Here is a 27,436-nt window from a genome sequence, read left to right on the forward strand (position 1 = left end):
AAAGATATAGATTTGTACAATTTTAATATAAATATTTATACCTTTTTTAAAAATAAATGAATTCAAATTTTTAAATAATAAACTATATTTTAATTTATATTATATTTTAGTTGAATAATTATATGAAATTATATACAAATTATCAAATAAATATTCTATAAAATATTTTTAATATAACTAATTTAAATTTAATATTAATTTATATATTATTTAATCAATTTCTAAATAATATAACACTTATTAAAATATACTATGCAGTATAATTAATTTATTTCTCCGCGCATCGCAGTTACCGTTGCTCACGTTGCTCACATTGAAACAACAACACTATTTCTATTTAATAATCTGTTGCATCTTTCAAACAAGAATTGAAAAATGAAGAGTTAGTACAAAGCCAGCTAGGAACTCCACTGCTTAGAATAATTTTAAGTTACCTCGGAGACCCATACCATGTCTTCTTGCTAAGGAATCATTGACTCCTCCTAAGCATTACCCTACTTGATTGTTTGAAAAATTTAGCAGTTCACTACACTGCAACAATTGTTCTCTTACCTTTCTCTGAAAATCCATTCACTTTGCTGTTGTTGAGATCATATCATCATGGCTGGTGCACTTGTTGGTGGAGCTTTCCTTTCTGGCTTCATTAACGTTGTCTTTGACAGGTTGCTCACAACGGATACGGTCAACAGGGTCTTGGGCAAGAAACTTGGCCCTGGCTTGGTTGAGAGGCTGAAAATTTCTCTGCATGCTGCTGAAGCTGTGCTCGATGATGCTGAGTACAAGCAACTGGGTGACAATCGTGTGAGGGATTGGCTCAACTGTCTGAGAGATGCTGTTTATGATGCTGATGACTTTCTCGAAGCTGTACTCACCAAAGCTGCCACTCAAAAGGAGGTACGTTCTTTGTTGCCTAGTTTCTTCCTCAACCGACATAGGAAGATGGTAGATAACATGGAAGGGGTGGTTTCAAGAATAGAATTTCTTGTAAGGCAAAAAGATATCCTTGGTCTTCAAAAGAATACCAAGGATAATAACTTGTCATCATCATCATCATCATCATCATGGCGAGAAACCACATGTCTGATGGAAGGGAGCATATATGGCAGGGAGGATGATCAACAAGCTTTAATCAAGACAATAAATGACAACAGTGAATCTCAGTTGTCTGTGATTCCCATTGTTGGCATGGGTGGGGTTGGTAAAACTACCTTAGCCAAATGGGCATACAGTGTCGCGGAAGGATTTGATCTCAAAGCATGGGTCTGCATCTCTGAAACATTTGATGTCGCTGAGATTACAAAGAAAACCATTGAGGAGATTACCAAAAATTCTTGTACCCTTGGGAGTTTAAATTTGCTTCAAAATAAACTGCAGGAAATGTTGTCGGGAAAGAAGTTCTTTTTTGTTCTAGACGATGTCTGGAGCGAAGATGCCGATAAGTGGAAGCAATTTATAGCTCCTTTTCACTGTGGGGCTAAGGGCAGTTCAATTCTTCTTACAACTCGTATGAAAGAGGTTGCTTCAGTAGTTCAAACATGTCCCGCTCACTTTCTTAATGAATTGTTAGAAGAGTCTTGTTGGTTATTGTTTGCAGCCAATGCATGTTTTCCGGAGTCAAACGGTAATCCAACATTAGAGGAAATCGGTAGAAAGATTGTCAAGAAGTGTAAAGGGTTGCCATTAGCTGTTGAAACACTTGGGCGCTTGTTGCGAGGAAAGGATGATGCTAAAGAATGGAATGCTGTTTTAAGGAGTGACATCTGGGAATTTTCCTTGAAAAATTGTAAAATTATTCCAGCATTGTTAATAAGCTACTTCCAGCTCCCTGCCTATTTAAAGCGTTGCTTCGTTTATTGTGCATTGTTTCCCAAAGATTACAAATTTTATAAAGATAAACTAATTTTGCTGTGGATGGCTGAAGATCTTTTAAGGTTACCAAAGAGAGGAGAGAGTTTAGAAGAGGTTGGTTCTGAGTGTTTTGAAGAATTAACTTCAAGGTTTTTTTTTAAACCAACCAAGTTTTTTTATGAGAGTTACGTGATGCATGATCTCTTGCATGACTTGGCAATATTCCTTGCTGGAGACTTCTATTGTAGAATAGAAGAGCTTCATGAACAAGAAAAGAAGAAGATTCTCACTCGTCATTTGTCACAGTTGCCAAATGGAAGGTTAGATCATCCAATCTCAAAAGTCTTTAAGTCCATTGTGAAATCAGAATCTTTGAGGACATCTTTGTATATCGATGATTTGTTAAGCATGAAAAGCAGAGCATCAAAGTTGAAATACTTGAGAGTTTTATCCTTTTGTCGACTTGGTGCATTACCTGATTCAATAGGTAAATTGATTCATCTACGCTATTTGAATCTCTCTAGGACCTTTGTGAACACATTACCAGAGTCATTATGCAATTTGTATAATCTACAAACATTAATATTGTATAAATGTTCTAACCTGACCATGTTGCCCAATGGCATGCATAAACTTGTGAATTTACGGCATCTTGATCTTAGGGGAACTTCTTTGAAAGAAATGCCTAGAGGAATAAGTAATTTGAAAATGCCTATTTTAGATTACTTTGTGCTGGGCAAGCACAAAGACAATGGAATCCAGGAATTAGGAGGGATCTCAAATCTTGAAGGATCATTTGAGATTAAGAAGTTGGAGAATGTTGCTGATGTGAGACAAGCCAGGAGTGCAAGGATGTCGGAGAAGAACCACATTGACAAGTTATTGTTGGAATGGTCTTGGGATCGTGAGATGGTTTCAAACACAGAGACTGAGAGAGATATACTCGATGGCTTGCAACCGCACACTGGCTTGAAAGAGTTGAGAATCAAGCGATATATTGGTGAAAGATTTCCAGATTGGGTGGGACAGTCTTCTTACAACAATATGACAAGTGTAACACTAGCATCTTGCAAGAATTGCTGCATGCTGCCTTCACTTGGACAACTGCCATCTCTCAAGTCCCTGCGCATTGAAGGTTTTCGTCAGCTCAAGCGTATTGGTGATGAGTTTTACAAGAGTGACAGCGATCATCATTTTTTGCCTACTGCACCGTTTCCTTCACTCGAGGAATTGGTGTTTCGTGAGATGCCATGCTGGGAGGAGTGGTACGTACCTGACCCAGAAGCATTTCCTCAGCTTAGGAGACTTGTAATAAAATATTGTGGAATGTTAAAGGGAGATGTGCTTAACAGCATATTGTGGAGAAGGGTTTCTTGTTTGCGGGAAGATGATGAAGGAAGGTCTGATGAGATGGTAGGTGGTGGGGATGCTTTATCAATAAGGGCATGTGAATCATTCAATGCAAGGAGCAATTGGTTACCCAAATCTCTGCAAAAGCTGAAAATCTTGTGGTTCCCAAAATTTGAATTCCTCGAGCACAAGTATGATTTGGTAGAGCTACGAATAAGATACAGCTGTGATTCACTGAGCTCCTTGTCGTTGGATGTCTTTCCCAATCTCAAGAATTTGGAGATAATAAAGTGTAGGAATCTGGAATCAGTGTCAATGTCAGAGGCACCACACTCTGCTCTTGAACGTATCTCCATCTATGATTGCCCTGAATTAGTGTTATTTGGAGGAGAAGGACTGGCTGCACCCAACTTGACTCATCTCACCATCTCTGATTGTCCTGAGTTAGTGTCATTTGCGGGTGAAGGACTGGCTACACCCAACTTGACTCATCTCAGCCTTATACGATGCGGGAAGTTGGAGGCATTACCACGTGACATGAAGAGTCTACTCCGAAATCTACACTCTCTTCATATATCTGGTTGCCCAAACATTTGCAGGTTGGCAGAGGGTGGTTTGCCGCCTAACTTGAAAGAGCTTCATGTGGGATTTTGCAAGCAACAAATGAGGGATCTATCATGGATGCCCAACTTGCATGCCCTCACTCATCTCACAATTGTTGGTTGTCATTGTGATAGCGTGACGTCATACGCAGAAGTGGGTTCGCTGCCTCACCTTCCCTCCCTTACCACTCTCAAGATATGCTCCTTTCCTAACATGGAGACATTGGAGTGCAACGAGCTTCTCCACCTCACCTCCCTTCAACAATTGCACATTAAGTACTGCAAGAAGCTGGAGAATATGGAAGGAGAAAAGCTGCCTTCCTCTCTCTTGCTACTGATAATTGAAGACTGTGGATTGCTGGGAGAACACTGCAGGAACAAGCATCAACTAATCTGGCCCAAAATTTCCCACATCCCCACCGTTAAAGTTTCTGATTAGAGTTTTCTGAGCCGGTAATTCTCTAATCTTCATGTTTCTCATGCTACCACAATTAAATTCACAAACGCATAAATTTCCATTTCCTTCAAGACAAAAAAGACAATTGAACTCGTATGCCAAATTGCATTCTTTTCTTTCATTTATCTGGGAAGCTCTCACTTTGCAGTTGTAGTTCAAGAAGTCTTTTGTTTCTTTCACAAACTCATTGCTCTCTCTAATACTTAGTAACATTCATATTCCAATAAAATCACATTTACAAAACAAGATAAGAATTAACATGAAACAAAAATTGAAGGACAGTGAACATCTTTTTTGTTGAAAAGATTCTTTTTTTGTTGGTATGTTTCTCTCTTCCTCTCTATAATTTTATTTTTGCTGTTTTGCACAGAAAGAATAAAATAATAGCTTGATTTGTGGAGAGAAAAGAGTTACAAATGGTGTTTCTGTCTTTGCCAATTCTTTATGATAATCAGAGCCAGTTGTTGTGCTGCAAGATTCATGTAGGAATAATAAAAGGAATCAGCATGCATGAGGTATATAAGCTTTCAAAATAGAAGGATCAAGTTATTGTTATGTAGTCTGTTTTTTTTTTCTTACCACAGTTTGAATCATTACATAAAATGAATAGTATTAGATACCTAAAATAAACTATTTCTAATACTAAGAGAAAACATTCTATAATAATAACTATTTCTTCCTTTCTGGATTTGGATACATCATCAGACAAATTCACAAGGCGATGAAGGTATGTAGCTAATGCAGACATGATTCAAGAATATGCTTTCCACATTTAAAGATGACAATCCTGTACCTGAAATAGTCATTAGAAGGTGAAGTTCTGGTGATGCCATCAGGAGCAATTTCATTCCTATCAACTTCACTCATTGATCTTTATCTTGGTATGTGCAGTTTGTACATATATTAACCTGCAGTGGGATTCAAATTATTCAAGAAAAAGCATTGTCATAGAATATTTGATCTTTTTGGACTGAATTGAAGAGGATAGCTACAAATATACAGGGTTATTGTTATGTAAATTCAGGGTATTATGTGTATGGAAAAATTTTTCTTTTATAACTTGTAGTATTATAGCCAACAATCACTCTTGTTTCTTTATAATTTTTCTTTTATAACTTGTAGTATATAACCATCAAATTTTCTGAATACAGATTTCTGAGCTGGTAATTATCTAACTTCACGGTTCTCATACCACCACAATTAAATTATACATGCATAAATTTCCTTCTCCTCAAAAGAAAATACCTCTCTCTTTCTTTAGACATTATGAACTAGTTGGACTGATATAAATTTGCATTCTTTTTTTTTTTCATTCATTCGGAAACCTCTCACTTTGTAGTTGTACTTGAAAGAAATATCCTCTGTTATTCTCAGAAAAGGTCATTCTTATAAATTCAAAGATACGGAATATATATATTGTGCATCCAACATTTGAGAATTTCTTTACATACATCGATAAATGAAATTTACTGTTTTCATCCATCTTCTGCAGGTACATTGTTATGAAGTAAAAGTGCCAAAACGGCAGAGATTTCATCATATATAATCTTATACAAATATTTTAGCTACAGGTTGGTAAATTTACTCTACTTCATTCCATTATAGAATTTACTTTTACTCTTCTGTTGGGAAAAAGAAAAATGTTATCAAAACTTGATTTTAGAAGAATTAGATATTAGATATATGCCCTTAATGGTAAAATTGTGTTTCTGCATTTGCCACTATTTGATGTTTGTGGCTTTATGCTGAACTAATTGGTACTGCCATGTAGTAACTTAAATTTGATTCTTTAACTGTTTTTGGAATCTCTAAATTATACTTTCTGTTACGATGCTATTTACTGTCGATCATTCATAATTTTAGCAGAGAAATAAATTGAAATCCTTTAAAAACATTCGGAGTAAAATTAAAACTTTCGCCAAACACTAGGGACATTTGGTATGGTTTTCCTTGTTTCCTTTTCTTCTATTCTTTAATCTTCTTTTAAAGTTATTTTTACAATATAACACAACAGGATGCGGTTTGCAACTTTGATCCAACATTGTGTTCATGAGGTTTCAGATAATTGCAGTATTATATGCGTACCTACCAAAGAGATATACAAAATGAAAAAAAGAAAGACCATAGAATGATAAATTGATAATAATGCATTTTGGTTTTTGTGATGACAAACACTTAGTCATGAAATGTTTTTAATTTGTGTAACCTCTGAATTCTGCAGGAGATACAAGGAGGATTAAGCAGAGAAAGTCAAAAGATTATGAAACTGTTAGGGACTTGGGTATTATGGGGTGCTCAAAGTCGCACATCGAGTAGTATGGGATGCTTGATATTGTATATAAGGAGAGTGGTTCTTCCCCCTTAACAGATAGCTTTTAAGGTGTGGTTTTCCACTTTCCTTAGATACTTAACAATGGTATCAGAGCGTGGTTCTCGGCGCCATGGAAAGGGCTACCTATAGGTTGGATTAAGGTGAATACCGAATACTGATAGACTAAAAAGTCATCTCTAATTTTCCAACTACCTCTTTTTCCCATTTGGTATTTATGCTGTTCATATTGTAAACATTATTTGATCTTTGTTTGGTAAGTATTAAGCTCGATGGAGTGTAAGCTTGAAAACACTTCATCAGAAGTTGTTTGTTTTACTTTCTTGGAAGAAGAGTCTTCGGGTTAAAGTGAAACACTGTTGTAGTTGTACTAGCTTAGCTTCTTGGTGGTGTTGTTTGACTGAAATTTGTATGTTGGAGCTTCATTATCCATCTGTAAATAAATAAATAATAATTTATATATTACTTCCAGGGGAAGAATTTCTTATCCCTATATTATACCCTCCACATTTTTCATTGAGTTCACTTTATTTTCCTTTAGCTCTTCTCAATAAAGCTGTATGAGGTACCTTCCTCTGCAATTAAACATTAGTGCTTTGCTTCAATGTTGGGACCCATAGGTGGTTGTTTGGTTAGCAATAGCAGTCATGTTTGAACTTTGAACCAACATGCTAAACAAGGGTTATATCAAATTTGTATTGTAGTGCTTTTTTCTTTTTTTTTTTTTTTTTTTTTTTTTTTGGGCTAAATTTACAATTCAAAGCCATGATGATTATAACTTCATTGAACCAAGCTGAAGTAGTGTTACTTGTATGTTAAAGCTATGAGAATCTACCTCTTACCAGCGTGAGGCAGTTAATTAGTTAACTGATTAAAGATAGGTACAATAGCTTTGATAATTAATCCCTTGGAAATATGTATATGACAAAAATAAAAGTAACTTCCATTGTTATTAATACTCGAATTTTGGGCATTTCTTATGTATCATGTAGATGCAGGTCTTCTTTTTCCAATAAGTTAGACCAATAATACCATGAACTGATATTTTATCAATGGACTTCAAAGTATTAGTGTAATTTATTTAGGAGTATCTCTCAAAGAGGATTTTATTTTATTTCAGTAGAAACAAATTAAAAGCAAAAAGAGAAAAAAAAAGAGAGAGTAGTAACTAACATGCTATTATCATAACTAATGCTACTGATGCATTTGAGAGAGATTAGTAATTTAGTAAAGTAATAAATTAGTATAGTAGTACTATTGAGCCTGGTCACATTAATTGAAACTTCCAACAAGATGCAATAATGTTGCAACCACCAAATAAATTAGAATCAAGGACAAAGTAAGTGTGATCGAGCTAGATGCTAGGCAATTCTAATAACTCAATTCATACAATTTTTCCATGGACAGAGATGTTGGGATGACTTGAAGTCAATGTCCTTTAGCTAACAAGTAAGGAGCACCACACGATCAAGAAGGGAATACAATGAATAAAGCTGAATTATTTGAACTTGGAAGGAGCAACTCTTCATCACATCAAATTACATGCAGCATATCTGATCTATTAATTTGTTCTACAAATTACAATGTGTGGATTAAAGCAACTTCTCCAATAAGAATATTTTTGTTATAAAGAATTTGTTACCTAAAAGAAGAAGGCTAAGTAACAAAGTAGACCTTATTTTACCAATTGCATAATTTTTTACCATGATTCGCAACTTGCTCATTATGATACTGATAATGTATCTGACGTCAAGGACGAAATTTCCACAATGACTATAACTCTACGTCCTGCAATCACATGGCTTGACAACCACTTGTATGCTATAGAAAAATTTTCAAATAATACCATCAGTCTTAATTTAATGCTGAATAGTAGCTAATATGCTATAGAAAAATTTTCAAGTATTCCGAAAATATTGATGTTTTGGTAGTTTTGGCTATTGATCTCCACCATGTACATATTTATTATAATTCAAATCAATTATTAAAACCACTGAAACACTAGTATTCCTGAAATATTTGAAATGCCTCCTCTGCTATTTACCATAACTAATGCAATTTGATGTATTTGAGAGAGATTAGTATAGTAGTACTATTGAATCTGCTCCCATAAGTCATAACAAAACACATTAAAATGAAACTTCCAACAAGATTCAAAAATGTTAGAATGAAGGACAAAGTTAGTGTGAGCCAGCTAGAAGCTAGGCAATTCAAATAACCCAATTCGTACAATTTTTCCATGGACAGAGATGTTGGGACGACTGGAGGTCAATGTCTTTCAGCAAACAAGGAATGAGCACCACACAATCTAAAAGGGAATACAGTAAATCAAGCTGAATCAATGTCCTTCAGCTGAATTATTGAACTGCATCTGCATCATTATTTTACCGTGACCCACAACCAGCTCATTATGATAATGTATCTGACATCAATGGCAAAAATAATTATGCCAGTTTTGAAAAAATAAATAAATAAAAACTTAAAAAGTAACAAACAGTAAGAAATAAAGGCAAAAATGAAAATTACGTTTTTTTTTTTTCCAAATTGCAAAATCACTTTCAAGCACGTAAAATTAGTAGAGAGCCAGCAAGACACTCCCCACTAATTAAGGAGACCAACGTTTTATTGAGTCAACAGTCTTTGTCTTTTTGCCATCAAATTATTGACAACTACTTCTTCACAATAAGCTTTCATACACCTACACACAGTTCACTTACAAACCCTGCAAAATCTACATTTTCACTCTCCTTCATACCTGAATTCTGATCACTTGTTTGAGATAATATCATGGCTGTTGCAGTTGTTGGTGGAGCTTTGCTTAACGTTGTCTTTGAAAGGTTGCTCACAAAGGATACGGTCAACTTGGTCTTGGGCAAGAAGCTTGGCTCTGACTTGCTTGAAAAGCTGAAGATTTCACTGCTTGCTGCTGAAGCTTTGCTTGATGATGCTGAGTACAAGCAACTGGGCGACGATCGTGTGAGGGATTGGCTCAACCGTCTGAGAGATGCTGTTTATGATGCTGATGACTTTCTGTACGCTGTACTCACCAAAGCCGCCACTCAAAAGGAGGTACGTTCTTTGTTGCCTAGTTGCTTCCGTAACCGACATAGGAAGATGGTAGATAACATGGAAGACGTGGTTACAAGAATAGATATTCTTGTAAGTAAAAAAGATATTCTTGGACTTCAACAGAGTACCAAGGATAATAACTTGTCATCATCATCATCATCATCATCAAAATGGCGAGAAACCACATGTCTGATGGAAGGGAAAATATATGGCAGGGAGGATGATCAACAAGCTTTAACCAAAATAATAGAAGACAACAGTGAATCTCAGTTATCTGTGATTCCTATTGTTGGCATGGGCGGGGTTGGTAAAACAACCTTAGCCAAATGGGCGTACAGTGTCGCAGAAGGATTTGATCTCAAAGCATGGGTCTGCATCTCTGAAACATTTGATGTTGCTGATATTACAAAGAAAACCATTGAGGACATTACTAAAAATTCTTGTGCCCTCGGGACTTTAAATTTGCTACAAAATAAACTGCAGGAAGTCTTGTCAGGAAAGAAGTTCTTTATTGTTCTAGACGATGTCTGGAGCGATGATGCCGATGAGTGGAAGCAATTTATAACTCCTTTTCACTGTGGGGCTCAGGGTAGTTCAATTCTTCTTACAACTCGTATGAAAGAGGTTGCCTCAGTAGTTAAAACATGTTCCTCTCACTTTCTTAACGAGTTGTTAGAAGAGTACTGTTGGTCATTGTTTAAAGACAATGCATGTTTTCTGGAGTCCAACGGGAACCCAACACTAGTTGATGTCGGTAGACAAATTGTCAACAAGTGTAAGGGCTTGCCATTAGCTGTAGAAACACTTGGCCGCATGTTGCAAGGAAAGAACGATGCTGAAGAATGGAAAGCTGTTTTAAGGAGTGCCATCTGGGACTTTCCTATGAAAAATTGTAAAATTATTCCAGCATTGTTAATAAGCTACTTCCAGCTACCTCCTTACTTGAAGTGTTGTTTTGTTTATTGTTCCTTGTTTCCCAAAGATCATTACTTTGAGAAAAATGAACTAGTTTTGCTGTGGATGGCTGAAGATCTTTTAAGGCTACCAAAGAGAGGAGAGAGTTTAGAAGAGGTTGGTTGTGAGTGTTTTGAAGAATTAACTTCCAGATTATTTTTTAAACCAGCGGATCATCCTCGTGAAAGGTATGTGATGCATGATCTCTTGCATGACTTGGCAATATTCCTTGCTGGAGACTTCTATTGTAGAATAGAAGAGTTTCGTGAACAACAAAAGAAGGAGGTTCTCACTCGTCATTTGTCATGTTTTTCATATGGAAGCTTAGATAATCCAATCTCAAAAGTCTTCAAGTCCGTTGTGAAAGCAGAATCTTTGAGGACATCGTTGTATATCAATGATTTGTTAAGCATGGAAAGCAGAGCATCAAAGTTGAAATACTTGAGAGTTTTATCCTTTCGTGGACTTGGTGCATTACCAGATTCAATAGGTAAATTGATTCATCTACGCTATTTGAATCTCTCTAGGACCTATGTGAAGACATTACCAGAGTCATTATGCAACTTGTATAATCTACAAACATTAATATTGCATGATTGTTATGACCTGACCATGTTGCCCAATGGCATGCATAAACTTGTGAATTTACGGCATCTTGATCTTAGGGGAACTTGTTTGAAAGAAATGCCTAGAGGAATAAGTAAATTGAAACACTTGCACACCTTAAGTTCGTTTGTGGTGGGCAAGCACAAAGACAATGGAATCCAGGAATTAGGAGGGCTCTCAAATCTTCATGGATCATTTGAGATTCAGAAGTTGGAGAATGTTGTTGATGTGAGACAAGCCAGGGGTGCAAGGATGTCGGAGAAGAACCACATTTACAACTTATCGTTGAGGTGGTCTTGGCTTCGTGAGATGGTTCCAAACACAGAGACTGAGAGAGATATGCTCGAAGGCTTGCAACCGCACAATGGGTTGAAAGAGTTGAGAATGGAGGGATACGAGGGCAAAAGATTTCCAGATTGGGTGGGACACTGTTCTTACAACAAAATGACAAGAGTAACACTAACATCTTGCAAGAATTGCTGCATGCTGCCTTCACTTGGACAACTGCCATCTCTCAAGTCCCTGCGCATTCAAGGTTTTCTTGAGCTCAAGCGTATTGGTGATGAGTTTTACAAGAATGACAGCGATCATCATTCTTTGCCTATTGCTCCATTTCCCTCACTGGAGACGTTGGAATTTGATAAGATGCCATGCTGGGAGGAGTGGCACGTACCTCACCCAGAAGCTTTTCCTCGGCTTAGGAGACTTGAAATAAGAAATTGTCCAATGTTAACCGGAGATATGCTTAACGACATATTATGGAGAAGGGATTGTTGTTTGCGGGAAGATGAAGAAGGAAGGTCTGATGAGATGGTAGGTGGTGGGGATGCTTTATCAATAAGGCCATCTCAATCATTTAATGCAAGGAGCAATTGCTTACCCAAATCGCTGCAAAAGCTGAAAATCTCGAGGTGCCCAAAATTTGAATTCCTGGAGCAACAGCAGCGCAAGTGTGATTTGGTAGACCTACAAATACAATACAGCTGTGATTCACTGAGCTCCTTGTCGTTGGATGTCTTTCCCAATCTCAAGAATTTGGAGATAGAAGGGTGTAGGAATCTGGAATCAGTGTCAATGTCAGACGCACCACACGCTGCTCTTCAACGTCTCTCCATCTATGATTGCCCTAAATTAGTGTCATTAGCAGGAGAAGGACTGGCTGCACCCAACTTGACTTATCTCAATGTTAGCAAATGCTACTGGTTGGAGGCATTGCCACAGGACATGAATAATCTTCTCCCAAGTTTACAGTTTCTGGATATATATGGTTGCTCGAAAATTTGTAGCAGGTTGCCAGAGGGTGGTTTGCCGCCTAACTTGAAATCACTTACTGTGGGAGGTTGCGAGGAACACATGAGGAGTCTATCATGGATCGGCAACTTGGACGCCCTCACTCATCTTACCATTCATGGGTGTGAGAACATAAAGTCATACCCAGAGGTGGGTTCGCTGCCTCACCTTCCCTCCCTTACCACTCTACATATCCAAGACTTTGATAATCTGGAGACATTGGAGTGCAACGAGCTTCTCCGCCTCACCTCCCTTCAACAATTGCACATTGAGTTCTGCCACAAGCTGGAGAATATGGAAGGAGAAAAGCTGCCTCCCTCTCTCTTGCGACTTAAACTTTATTATTGTGGTTTGCTGGGAGAACACTGCAAGAAGAAGCATCAACTAATCTGGCCCAAAATTTCCCACATCCAAACCATTGAAGTCAATTACAACAAAATTTCCTGAATAGAGATTTCTGAGCAGGTAATAATCTAACTTCACGGTTCTGATGCCACCACAATTCAATTATACATGCATCAATTTCCTTTTCCTAAAAAGAAAAGACTTCTCTCTTTCTTTACACATTATTAACTAGTTGAACTGATAAATTTGCATTCTTTATTTTCATTCGTTGGGAAACCTCTCACTTTGTAGTTGTAGAAATATCCTCTGTTATTCTAAAAAAAATCATTCTTATAAATTCAAAGACAGGGAATGTATATATATATTGTGTATCCAACATTTGAGAATTTCTTTACATAATCGATAAATGAAATTTACTGTTTTTTAAAAATAATTTTTCAAGAATAAATATTTGATTATGTGAGCCTTTCTAGTTTCTATTCAAGATTAATGATTTGCAAAGGGTATCTATTCTTTGTTGAGTTCTTAGACGTCATCTGCTCTATATGTCACAGCATCCATCTATATTTTATTTTTGTTAAAAATGTAATTATTCATTCTTGAAACTGTAAATTTATCAAAAATATTTATAACCTTATTTATGTTATATTCGAATCTGTTAGGCTTGCTAGGGGACTATTTTCCTGAGCGCCAATCATGACTCATTTTAGGCTGTGACATGTTTTTGCCATCTTTTGCAGGTAAAAAGTTCACAGATGTTAGAGATTACATTGCACATGTATATCTATATATATATATATATATGGAGATGTAAAGTGGATTAATGTATTGGGAAGCAGTAGTGTTTTCTGATTTCAGCTTTCATTGTAATTGGTATGTACACTAGTTTAAATTAATGACTGATGTGTATCATATGATTCATATCCACACTACTTGTGATGTGGACTTGCTTGGATTATTCAATTCAATGCTTTGCTTCAAAGACAGAACCATAGATGGTTGTTTGGTTATCAATGGCAATCATGTTTGAACTTCGAACCAACATGCTAAACAAATGAGTTTCAATATCTAATGCAAGGGTTGTATCAAACTTGAATTGTAGGCTTTTTCTTTCTTCTTTTTTTTTTTATTTATTAAATTTATAATTCAAAGGCATGATGATGATTAACATCATTATTGAAGCTAGCTGAAGTAGTGTTACTTATATGTTAAAGCTATGATAATCTACATCTTACCAAGCATGAAACAGTTAATTTAATTAACTTCTAATCAAAGGTAGGTGCAACAGCTTTCATAATCCCTTGGAAACACATATGACAAAAATAAAGTAACTTCCATTGTTAGTAATACAAGTTTTTTCATTTGTGTAAATATAAATCTATGTTTTTTGTTTTCTTATGTCTAATAAAAAATCCATTATTCTTTTGCTTAGAGTTTGTGCGCATTCGTGCAAAATTGTAAAATGCGTATGACAAAAAATAATTAATAGAAATGAGACTCACATATGTTGTAAAATGCGTATGACATAAAATTGTAATACTTAGAGTTTTTTCTTTTCTTATGATATTATTTAAATTGTTTAGACATTGGATAACTATATATCTTATTTATGTCATTGCCTACATTTTTAGCCTTAGTGTACTCTTCTATTCATATATAATTAACCAAAAAAAAATTAAAAGTTTTCTTGTCAACTATATGGATTCTCTTAGTCTAGGAAAAGTATATCATGTGATCATGTCCTTTTGAAATTTTTAATTTAATATTACTTTATCGTCTTCCATTGATTTTTTTAAGTTTATACGAATAAGAAAATAAGGTGAAAAATCAATCAAATTATTCAACTTGTTTACTAATTATCACACTGAAAGGAACGCAGTTTATGCTTATCTAGAATTACAAGATTTTTGCATTTTAAAAACAAGTTAAGGTTGGTAATCATATCTTTCTTGTCTTCATTCAATTCGAAGTTCATTTGAGGTGGTAAATTGGATTGATATGTCAGAACCAGAAGCAATGTATAAGAAATGAAGACATGATGGAGAAAGTTGGAGTAGCAGTTAAAAGGTTTTGTTGTTGGTATCATTACTCTGTCGTTTTCCATAATTTTATCTTTTTTCTATTTTGAAAAAAAAAATTACAGCTTGATTTGTGGAAAGAAATCATTTACAAAATGGTGATCCTGTCTTTGTCAAATCTTTATATTTATGCTTAACCAAATTCATGGTACATAGCAAATTAAACAGGTCTATTAAACAGATGATTGCAGAATGTCTGATAGCTTTTTCATCAGTTAGTAGGACAATAAAAGGAATCTGCATGAGGTGTATAATGCTTTCAAAATAAAAGGATCAAATTATTGTTGTGTAGTCTTTTTTAACCATAGATTGAATCATGAGATAATATTAAAAGTAGATGCCTATATAAGCTATTTCTAATACTAAGAATAGGGGGCTTAATAATAATTATTTCTTCCTTGTCTTGTTTGTATGCAGATATATATGTGTCAACATGCTATCTAAATTTTGGTAACATATTTTTACAGTATCTATCCTTATCATCAGCTAGAACTAAACGAATAGGTTGGGATTTTTGCCTTCAACTGCTTGCTAGATTTATAACTGTTAAGTTGAATTCTACACTCATCTAGTGCCTTGAATAACTTGTTTTATCAAATTGTTTTCCCAACCTGATGAAGATATAGCTAATGTAATTAGAAGGTCAAGTTGAGTTCATGCCATTAGACGACAATTTAGTTTCTATCAACTTTATTTATTGGTGAATTTCTTTATTCTTCTTCTTTTTCTTTTCTCTTTTTTTTTAAATAAAATGAAAAATTGGCATACCAAGAATAAATCCTGATATGTGCAGTTTGTAATAACTACATATATTAAGCTGCATAGGATCAGAATAAATATATTATTCTTACATGTAAAATTATTCAAGAAGAAATCTTGTCATAGAATATTTGATCATTTGGGACTTAAAAGAGGATGGCTACAAGTATTCTCTTCTTAAATGTCTGTATTGAAAACTTTTTCTCCTAACTTGTAATATTATGTCAATCAAATCATGCTTGTGATCACTTTCTTTTCTATCTAATTGCACTGCTGTTTTTAACTTCCTCTTTTGCAATTTCATTTTTTGGCGCATTTCTGTTTGTTAAATATACTTTCAGTGCTGATCCTCAAATCAATACAGTGATCCAATCCAACATAGCTGTTGTACTATGCATTCTCACAAAAAGGTGTAGAAAATAAAATTTGTAGAATGATAAGTGTCTTTGGTTTTTGTGATGACAAGCACTTAGTCTTGAAATGTTATTAATTTGTGTATTAGTGTTTCAGGATAAGTCCCGAAATCAGAGTTGTTGTTTTTTTATTTTATCAAATCATGCTTTTATTTTAGCTTCAAGTTGGTAAATTGAAACCCTTTAACATGTTTTTCCTTGTTTCCTTTTCTTCTTTTCTTTAATCTGCTTACCATGCATGTAGCAGTTAAATTAACTAACTTCTAATCTAAGGTAGGTACAACAGCTTTAATAATCCCTTTGAAAATATATGACACAAAAATAAAGTACCTTCCGTTGTCATTAATACTCGAATTTTGGGCATTTCTTACATATCATGTAGATGTATGTCTTCTTTTTCCAGTTAGTTAGACCAATAATGCCATGAACTAATGTTCTTATCATTGATGTTCAACAAACTAAAACCAATTGAATGACTCAAAGCAATTAAAACAGTACTTCAGAAAACAAAATATGCTCGTGATCTATAGACATTATTCTCTTCAAATTGAACGTGTAATTTGTTTAGGAATCTCTCAAAAAGAGGTTTTATTTTATCTCATATAGAAACAAATTAAAAGTATATAGAATATAGAAGCTCCTTCAGTCACTATATTTTAAAAGTTGAAACGCTTGAAATTCTGTTGCTTCTTTAACAGAGTTAAAAACAAAAAATTATGAGTATTTTCGAGGGGGGAAAAAAGCTCTTGAATCCAACTGAGTCAATAACTTTGCTTGATAATCACTTGTAAAGTAGTAATAGTTGAAATAGAAGCATAACTCTTAATTTAATACTGAGTGGTAACTAATATAACATGCTATAGACATAACTAATGTGATTTGATGTATTTGAGTGAGATTAATAATTTAATATAGTAGTAATATTGAGCCTGGTCCCATAAGTCACAAGATAATACATTAATTGAAACTTCCAATAAGATGCAATTATGTTGCATCGATCAAATAAATTAGAATCAAGGACAAAGTTAGTGTGAGCCAACTAGATGCTAGGCAAATCAAATAACTCAATTCATACAAATTTTTCATGGACAGAGATGAGGGCTTGAAGTGAATGTCTTTACTCTTTAAGCTAAGAAGTAAGGAACACGACACAATCAAGAAGGGAATACAGTGAATGAAGCTGAATTATTGGAACTTGGAAGGAGCAAAGCAATTGCACTGCATCTGCATTATTATTTTAGCATGACCCACGACCAGCTCATTATGATAATGTATCTGACATCAAAGGCAAAAATAATGATGCCAGTTTTGAAAAAATAAATAAATAAAAGGTAACAAGCAGTAATAATCAAAGGCAAAAATGAAAATTACGTTCCTTCCAAATACATAAAATTAGTACAGAACCAGCAAGACACTCCCACTAATTAAGGAGACCAACTTTTTTATTGAGTCAACAGTCTTTGTCTTTTTGCCATCATATTATTGACAACTACTTCTTCACAATAAGCTTTCATACACCTACACACAGTTCACTTACAAACCCTGCAAAATCTGCATTTTCACTCTCCTTCATACCCGAATTCTGATCACTTGTTTGAGATCATATCATGGCTAGTGGAGCTTTCCTTGATGGCTTCATTAAAGTTGTGTTTCAAAGGTTGCTCACAATGGATACGGTCAACCAGGTCTTGGGCAAGAAGCTTGGCCCTGACTTGGTTGAGAGGCTGGAAATTTCTCTGAAAGCTGCTGAAGCTGTGCTTGATGATGCTGAGTACAAGCAACTGGGCGACGATGGTGTGAGGGTGTGGCTCAACAAACTGAGAGATGCTGTTTATGATGCTGATGATTTTCTGGACGCTCTACTCACCAAAGCCGCCACTCAAAAGAAGGTACATTCTTTATTGCCTAGTTTCTTCCTCAACCGACATAGAAAGATGGTAGATAACATGGAAGGAGTGGTTTCAAGAATAGAATTTCTTGTAAGGCAAAAGGATATCCTTGGTCTTCAAAAGACTATCAAGGATAATAACTTGTCATCATGGCGAGAAACCACATGCCTGATGGAAGGGAACATATATGGCAGGGAGCATGATCAACAAGCTCTAATCAAAACAATAAATGACAACAGTGAATCTCAGTTATCTGTGATTCCTATTGTTGGCATGGGTGGGGTTGGTAAAACAACCTTAGCCAAATGGGTGTACAGTGTCGCGGAAGGGTTTGATCTGAAAGCATGGGTCTGCATCTCTGAAACATTTGATGTTGCTGAGATTACAAAGAAAACCATTGAGGAGATTACTAAAAATTCTTGTACCCTTGGGACTTTAAATTTGCTTCAAAATAAACTGCAGGAAATCTTGTCGGGAAAGAAGTTCTTTGTTGTTCTAGACGATGTCTGGAGTGATGATGCCGATAAGTGGAAGCAATTTCTAACTCCTTTTCATTGTGGGGCTAAGGGTAGGACAATTCTTCTAACAACTCGCAATCAAAAGGTTGCTTCAGTAGTTCAAACATGTCCCTCTTGCACTCTTAATGAGTTGTCCGAAGAGTCTTGCTGGTTATTGTTTGCAGCCAATGCATGTTTTCCGGAGTTAAACGGGAACCCAACACTAGAGGATGTCGGTAGAAAGATTGTCAAGAAGTGTAAGGGGTTGCCATTAGCTGTAGAAACACTTGGGCGTTCGTTGCGAGGAAAGGATGATGTTAAAGAATGGAATGTTGTTTTAATGAATGACATTTGGGAATTGAAAAATAGTAAAATTATTCCAGCATTGTTAATAAGCTACTTCCAACTACCTCCTTACATGAAGCGTTGTTTCGTTTATTGTTCATTGTTTCCCAAAGATCATAAGTTTGAGAAAAATGAACTAGTTTTGCTGTGGATGGCTGAAGATCTTTTAAGGCTACCAAATGGAGGAGAGAGTTTAGAAGAGGTTGGTTCTGAGTGTTTTGAAGAATTAGCTTCGAGGTTATTCTTTAAAAAGCTTCAAGACAATGACAAGTATTTTGTGATGCATGATCTCTTGCATGACTTGGCAATATTCCTTGCTGGAGACTTCTATTATAGAATAGAAGAGCTTGATGAACAAGAAAAGAAGAAGGTTCTCACTCGTCATTTGTCACATTTGCCATATGGAAGCTTAGATCATCCAATCTCAAAAGTCTTTAAGTCCGATATGAAATCAGAATCTTTGAGGACATCATTGTATATCGATGATTTGTTAAGCAAGAAAAGCAGAGCATCAAAGTTGAAATACTTGAGAGTTTTATCCTTTCGTCAACTTGGTGCATTACCTGATTCAATAGGTAAATTGATTCATCTACGCTATTTGAATCTCTCTAGGACCTATGTGAAGACATTACCAGAGTCATTATGCAACTTGTATAATCTACAAACATTAATATTGTATCAATGTCGTTACCTGACCATGTTGCCCAATGGCATGCATAAACTTGTGAATTTACGGCATCTTGATCTTAGGGGAACTTCTTTGAAAGAAATGCCTAGAGGAATAAGTAAATTGAAACACATGCCTATTTTAGATTACTTTGTGGTGGGCAAGCACAAAGACAATGGAATGGAGGAATTAGGAGGGCTCTCAAATCTTGAAGGATCATTTGAGATTAAGAAGTTGGAGAATGTTGCTGATGTCAGACAAGCCAAGAGTGCAAGGATGTTGGAGAAGAACCGCATTGACAACTTATCGTTGGAATGGTCTTCAGGTAATAAGATGGTTTCAAACATAGAGACTTTGAGAGATATACTCGATAATTTGCAACCGCACAATGGGTTGAAAGAGTTGAAAATCAAGGGATACAAGGGCGAAAGATTTCCAGATTGGGTGGGGCACTGTTCTTACAACAATATGACAAGTGTAACACTAGCATCTTGCAAGAATTGTTGCATGCTGCCTTCACTTGGACAACTGCCATCTCTAAAGTCCCTGCGCATTGAAGGTTTTGATCAGCTCAAGCGTATTGGTGATGAGTTTTACAAGAGTGACAGCGATCATCATTCTTCGCCTACTGCACCGTTTCCCTCACTGGTGACGTTGGAATTTCATAAGATGCCATGCTGGGAGGAGTGGCACGTACCTGACCCAGAAGCTTTTCCTCGGCTTAGGACACTTGAAATAGTAGATTGTCCAATGTTAAATGTTTCCAAAGTAGAAATGGGGGAAGATGATGAAGAAAGGTGTGATGAGATGGTAGGTGGTGGGGATGCTTTATCAATAAGGCCATCTCAATCATTTAATGCAACCACCATCAACCATCTATGTTGCCTCCAAGAACTATGTATTGCTGGGTGTCTCTCTATTGTATCCTTTCTGGGCAATTGTTTACCCAAATCTCTGCAAAGGCTGGAAATCTGGTGTTGCCCAAAATTTGAATTCCCCAAGCAACAGCAGCACAACTATGATTTGGTAGAGCTACAGATAGTTTTCAGCTGCGATTCACTGACCTCGTTTTCTTTAGATGCCTTTCCCAATCTCAAGAATCTCCAGATAGAATGGTGTAGGAATCTGGAATCAGTGTCAATGTCAGAGGCACCACACGCTGCTCTTGAAGAAGTCACCATCATTGACTGCTCCAAATTAGTGACATTTGCAGGAGAAGGACTGGCTGCACCCAACTTGACTCATCTTCAAGTCAGATGGTGCGAGAAGTTGGAGGCATTACCACGTGACATGAAGAGTCTACTCCCAAGTTTACTCTCTCTCCAGATATATGGTTGCCCAAACATTTGCAGGTTGGCAGAGGGTGATTTGCCGTCTAACTTGAAAGAACTTGAAGTAGGAATTTGCGAGGAACAAATGAGGGATCTATCATGGATGCCCAACTTGCACGCCCTCACTCGTCTTGAAATTTATGGTTCTTACTGCAACAACATAAAGTCATACCCAGAGGTGCGTTCGCTGCCTCACCTTCCCTCCCTTACCACTCTTGAGATATGGGGGTTCAAGAATCTGGAGACATTGGAGTGCAACGAGCTTCTCCGCCTCACCTCCCTTCAACAATTGCACATTGTGGGCTGCGAGAAGCTGGAGAATATGGAAGGAGAAAAGCTGCCTCCCTCTCTCTTGCGACTTGAAGTTGATTTTTGTGATTTGCTGGGAGAACACTGCAAGAACAAGCATCAACTAATCTGGCCCAAAATTTCCCACATCCCCACCATTCAAGTCGATTTCAAACATATTTCCTAAATAGAGATTTCTGAGCAGGTAATTATCTAACTTCACAGTTCTCATGCCACCACAATTCAATTATACTCGAAAGAAATATCCTGGGTTATTCTCAGAAAAGGTCATTTTTAAAAATTCAAAGACACGGAATATATATATTGTGCATCTAACATTTGAGAATTTCTTTACATACATCGATATATGAAATTTACCGTTTTCATCCTTCTTCTGCAGGTACATTGTTATCAAGTAAAAGTGCCCAAATGACGGAGATTTCATCATATATAATCTTATACAAATATTTTAGCTTCAAGTTGGTAAATTTACTCTACTTCATTCCATTCTAGAATTTACTTTTCCTCTTCTGTTAGGAAAAAGAAAAATGTTATCAAACTTGATTTTAGAAGAATTAGATATTAGATATATGCCCTTAATGGTAAAATTGTGTTTCTGCCTTTGACACTATTTGATATTTATGGCTTTATGCTGAACTAATTCGTACTGCCATGTAGTAACTTAAATTTGATTCTTTAACTGTTTTTGGAATATATAAATTGTACTTTTTGTTATTTTTTATTGTTCATTCGTAATTTTAGCAGAAAGATCAATTAAAATCTTTTAAAAATATTTGAAATAAAATTAAAACTTTCACCAAATATTAGGATATTTTTTAATATGATCTACCTTGTTTCCTTTTTCTTCTATTCTTTAATCTTCTTTTAAAGTTTTTTACAATATAATACAACATGATATGGTTTGCCACTTAGAATGATAGGCTAAAAGAAAATAAAGTTTATTGTCTTGCCTCAAAATGGAAAGTGAAGCTTCAAAAGAATTTAATAATTTTTTTCCTACTGTTTTTGATATCTTTTGCAGGTAAAAAGTTCAGAAATGTTAGAGATTTCATTGCACATGTATATATATGGAGATGTAAAGTGGATTAATGTGTTGGGAAGCAGTAATGTTTTCTGATTTCAGCTTTCATTTTAAATGGTATCTACACTAGTTTAAATTAATGACTGATGTGTATCATATGATTCATATCCACACTACATGTGGAGTTGCTTGGATTATTGAATTCAATGCTTTGCTTCAAAGATAGGAACATAAGATGGTTGTTTGGTTATCAATAGCAGTCATGTTTGAACTTTGAACCAACATGCTAAACAAATGAATTTCAATATCTAACGCAAGGGTCGTATCAAACTTGAATTGTAGGCTTTTTCTTTTTTTTCTTCTATTTCTTTTTTTTTTTTTGGGTTAAATTTACAATTCAATGGCATGATGATGATTAACATCATTATTGAAGCTAGCGGAAGTAGTGTTACTTATATGTTAGAGCTATGATAATCTACATCTTACCAAGCATGAAACAGTTAATTTAATTAGCTTCTAATCAAAGGTAGGTGCAACAGCTTTCATAATCCCTTGAAAACATATATGACAAAAAATAAAGTAACTTCCATTGTTAGTAATATAGGTATGTGCGCATCCGTGCAAAATTGTAAAAATAAGGTGAGAAATCAATCAAATTATTCAACTTGTGTACTAAATATCACACCGAAAGGAACACAGTTTATGCCTATATAGAATTACAGATTTTTGCATTTTAAAAACAAGGTTTTTGACTTTGAATACATTTTTGAGATTTCATTGTACTTGTGTATATCTGGAGATTTAATCCTATACAGTGGCAATCATATCTTCATTATCTTCATTCAATTCGAAGTTCATCTGAGGTGGTAAATTGGATTGATATGTCGGAACCAGAAGGAATGTATAAGAAATGAAGAAATGATGGAGAAAGTTGGAGTAGTCGTTAAAAGGTTTTGTTATTGGTATCTTTTGCCCCTTCCCATAATTTTATCTTTTCCTATTTTGCAATGGAAAGAAAAAATGACAGCTTGATCAGTGGAAAGAAATCATTTATAAAATGGTGATCCTGTCTTTGCCAAATCTTTATATATATGCCTAACCAAATTCAAATTAAATAAGGCTAATAAACTGGTTTCCAGGATTGAAATGTACTTGTTTTTAACAAGAGCAAAGCTTCAGATGATTGCAGAATGTCTAATAGCTTTTTCATCAGAGTCAGTAGGATAATAAAAGGAATCTGCATGAGGTGTACAATACTTTCAAAATAAAAGGATCAAGTTATTGTTGTGTAGTTTTTTTAACCATAGATTGAATCATGAGATAATATTAAAAGTAGATGCCTATATAAGCTATTTCTAATACAAAGGATAGGGGCTTAACAATAACCATTTCTTCCTTGTCTTGTTTATATGTGTCAACATGCTATCTAAATTTTGGTAACATATTTGTACAGTATCTATCCTTATCATCAGCTAGAACTAAAAGAGTGGAATTTTTGCCTTCAACTGCTTGTAACTGTTAATTTGTTTATCAAATTGTTTTCCCAAGGTGATGAAGATATAGCTAATGTCATTAGAAGCATCAGACAACAATTTAGTTTCTATCAACTTTATTTATTGGTGAGATTCTTTATTCTTCTTCTTCTTCTTTTTCTCTTCTTTTTTTATAAAAAAAATGAAAAATAGGCATTTTTTTATGCAAAATGAAAAAGAGGCATACCATGAATAAATCCTCCTATGTGCAGTTTGTAATAACTACATATATTAAGCTGCATAGGATCAAAATAAATATATTATTCTTACATGTAAAATTATTCAAGAAGAAATCTTGTCTTAGAATATTTGATCATTTGGGACTTAGAGAGGATGGCTACAAGTATTCTGTTCTGAAATGTCTGTATTAAAAACTTTTTCTTCTAACTTGTAATATTATGTCAATCAAATCATGCTTGTGATAACTTTCTTTTCTATCTAACTGCACTGCTGTTTTTGTTAGTGTTGCAAGTGTGAGGAGTGTTAGTGTTGCAAGTGTGAGGAGTGTTGAAGTTAGTCCCACATCAAAGAAAGCATGGAAGAGTGAGGAGTTTATAAGATGAGAGACCCATTAACTTGACACCTTAAGGTTTTGAGTTGGATGTGGTGTCTTCTCATTTTATGTTCTCTCACTTGATTCCTCCCCGAATTCTCCCCGGTTGTCGAGAGCTCTCCACGGTTGGCCCAACAAGTGGTATCAGAGCCGATGGTTTAATCGGTCTGGTTTTAAGGGGTATTCAAGGTGAAGCATCGAAAGTCTTCCCGGCAAAGGTGGTTCGGGCGGCGTGTCCCGCGGTGTTTTGCGGCGGTGTGATGGACGAATACTCGTGGTGGTGGAGGAGCTAGAAAGAGGGTGTTTTGCGGCGGTGTGATGGACGAATACTCGTGGTGGTGGAGGAGCTAGAAAGAGGGGGAGTTGGTGCTTGATGTGGAGGCTCACACTTGAGGGGGAGATTGTTAGTGTTGCAAGTGTGTGCAAGTGTGAGGAGTGTTAGTGTTGCAAGTGTGAGGAGTGTTGAAGTTAGTCCCACATCAAAGAAAGCATGGAAGAGTGAGGAGTTTATAAGATGAGAGACCCATTAACTTGACACCTTAAGGTTTTGAGTTGGATGTGGTGTCTTCTCATTTTATGTTCTCTCACTTGATTCCTCCCCGAATTCTCCCCGGTTGTCGAGAGCTCTCCACGGTTGGCCCAACAGTTTTTAACTTCCTCTTTTGCAATTTCATTTTTTGGTGGCATTTCTGTTTGTTAAATATACTTTCAGTGCTGTAGAAAGCAAAACGGTAGAAAATAAAATAAAATAAAATAAACAGAAAAACTGTAGAATGATAAGTGTCTTTGGTTTTCGTGATGACAAGCACTTAGTCTTGAAATGTTATTAATTTGTGTATTAGTGTTTCAGGATAAGTCCCGAAATCAGAGTTGTTGTTTTTTTATTTTATCAAATCATGCTTGTGATAACTTTCTTTTTTATCTAACTGCACTGCTGTTTTAGCTTCAAGTTGATAACTTTACTAAATTCCATTCTCGAATTTACTTTTCCTGTTCTGCTGGGTAAAAGAAAAAGTTATGAAGCATGATCTGAGAAGGAATTAGTTAAAAGTTCACAGATGTTCGGGATTTCATTATACATGTATATATGTGGAGATGTAAACTGGATTAATGTGTTGGGATGCAGAAGCAGTGTTTTCTGATTTCAGCTTTCATATCTACACTACATGTGGACTTGCTTGGATTATTCAATTCAATTTTTTGCTTGAAAGATGGGAACTATATCTGGTTGTTTGGTTATCAATAGCAGTCATGTTTGAACTTTGAACCAACAATGTAAACAAATGCTTCTCTCTCTAATGCAAGGGTTATATCAATTTTGAATTGTATTTTTTTTGGGGCTAAATTTACAATTCAAATCCATGATGATTAAGATCATTGAACCTAGCTGAAGTAGTGTTATTATATGTTAAAGCTATGATAATCTACATCTTACCAAGCATGCAGCAGTTAAATTAATTAACTTCTAATCAAAGGTAGGTACATCAGCTTTGATAATCCCTTTGGAAATATATAACACAAAAATAAATAACTTTCGTTGTCATTAATACTCGAATTTTGGGCATTTCTTACATATCATGTAGATGTAGGTCTTCTTTTTCCAATTAGTTAGACCAATAATACCATGAACTAATGTTCTTATCAATGAAGTTCAGCAAATTAAAACCAATAAGGGAATGACTCAAAGCAATTAAGACAGTACTTCAGAAAACAAAATAAGCTCATGATCCTATAGACATTGTTCTCTTCAAAATTGATAGTGTAATTTATTTAGGAGTATCTCTGAAAGAGGACTTTATTTTATTGTGTATAAACAAATTGAAAGTAAAAAAAAAAAAAAAACGAAATCATCATATGTCCCTTATTTCTCATGGTTGAAAAAGTATGATTGAGAAAAGATTTCTGATGAAAAAGTATGATTTAATTTTATTTGATTCGATTCGATTCGATACCTTATATATTTGAAAGATCAAATATTTGTTGTATTTGAAATTATATGTTTTGAATTGGTTTGGGAGGCTCGTATTAGAAAACCGTAGTTAACGGCGGTTATGACGTTAACTTAGATGCATCTAACTCAGACTCCAGCTAGCAGGGGTGTTGCTAGCCTAACGTATAGGCCACACGTTAGATCTGTTATTCTGTTAGGACACACAAGAGGAAAGGGCTACCCATAGAGGTGGAGCCGCCCAAGTGTGGACTTTTGATTTGATTTCTGTATGAGAACTCCCTTATTGATTCACTTATTATTATCAACTATTATTTTCTAATTAAAATTATTTTAATGATAATGTTTGTATAGTCTCATGTTGATTATAGATGTATTGTCTGGTCACTGAGTTGCAAAACTCACCCCGTTTTTCTAAAAATATTTTTCAGGAACAAATATTTGACTGTGTGAGACTTTCTATTCAAGAGTAACGGTCTGCAATGAGTACCTATTCTTTGTCGAATTCCTAGAAGTGTATGCTCCATATGTCACAGGCAGGACCAACCATTCTTAGTTATTTTAATTTTTTGTTAAAAGTATATAACTATTTATTTTAGAACTTGTAAAATATTAGTACTTGCTTATTGAACTTATATTTGACTATGTTAGGCTTGCTATAGGATTATTTTCCTGAGCGCCAGTCATGGCTCATTTTGGGTCGTGACATTGAAATTTTTCGCTTCTTCATAGAGATAAAAAAAACACAAAATTATGAATTTTTTAAGAAGATTGTGGGGTGATTGAAGCTCTGGAATCCAACTCTGAATCAATAACTTTGCTTGATAATCACTTGTAATAGTTGAAAGAGTAGCATAACTCTTAATTTAATATTAAGTAGTAACTAACATGCTCTATACCATAACTAATGTGATTTGATGCATTTGAGAGAGATTAGTAATTTGGTATAGTAATACTATTGAGCCTGGTCCCATAACTCACAAGATAACACTTTAATTGAAACTGCCAACAAGACGTAAGGTGTGTTTGGCAAACACGTTGGAGATGATAAAAGTGCGTGCTTTGAACGCTGTTCTTTGATGTTTGGCAACTTTTTTTCTCTAAACGCAGAAGTAACTTTGCATCCAAAAGCCGATTCCCTTGAAGCAAGAAATAAAAAATTAATTATTAGAGTTATAAATATTTTAATTATTTTTACTTTTTTATACTTTTTATATTATTTTATAATACTTTATATATAATAT

The 27,436-nt window shown here is 35.2% G+C and overlaps 2 protein-coding genes and 1 long non-coding RNA gene across 4 annotated transcripts; 2 read left to right on the plus strand and 1 right to left on the minus strand.

Annotated features, from left to right (window-relative positions):
* LOC107621547 (putative disease resistance protein At3g14460) lies at positions 299-21,173 on the plus strand. Of its 2 annotated transcripts, none has more exons than XM_021114624.1 (3): positions 299-662; positions 9,424-12,970; positions 21,050-21,173. In XM_021114624.1, the coding sequence occupies exons 1-2, from the start codon at positions 601-603 to the stop codon at positions 12,950-12,952; spliced, it is 3,591 nt and encodes a 1,196-aa protein (XP_020970283.1). In that variant the 5' UTR covers positions 299-600; the 3' UTR covers positions 12,953-12,970; positions 21,050-21,173. The 2 variants fall into 2 exon arrangements, with proteins under 2 accessions (XP_020970283.1, XP_020970279.1); XM_021114620.1 differs by lacking the exon at positions 21,050-21,173 and adding an exon at positions 13,591-13,892.
* LOC110268456 lies at positions 4,962-13,584 on the minus strand. Its single transcript, XR_002356526.1, has 2 exons — positions 13,128-13,584; positions 4,962-5,582 (listed from the first exon to the last, which is right to left on the minus strand). It is a non-coding gene; the product is annotated as an uncharacterized LOC110268456 (long non-coding RNA).
* LOC110262482 (putative disease resistance protein At3g14460) lies at positions 17,708-25,560 on the plus strand. Its single transcript, XM_021114226.1, has 4 exons — positions 17,708-21,322; positions 21,518-21,600; positions 22,160-23,778; positions 25,289-25,560. Exon 1 carries the CDS (start codon positions 17,708-17,710, stop codon positions 21,302-21,304), a length of 3,597 nt encoding a protein of 1,198 aa, XP_020969885.1. The 3' UTR covers positions 21,305-21,322; positions 21,518-21,600; positions 22,160-23,778; positions 25,289-25,560.

Source organism: Arachis ipaensis, chromosome B02, assembly GCF_000816755.2.
Source record: "Arachis ipaensis cultivar K30076 chromosome B02, Araip1.1, whole genome shotgun sequence".
Classification (NCBI taxonomy): Eukaryota; Viridiplantae; Streptophyta; class Magnoliopsida; order Fabales; family Fabaceae; genus Arachis; species Arachis ipaensis.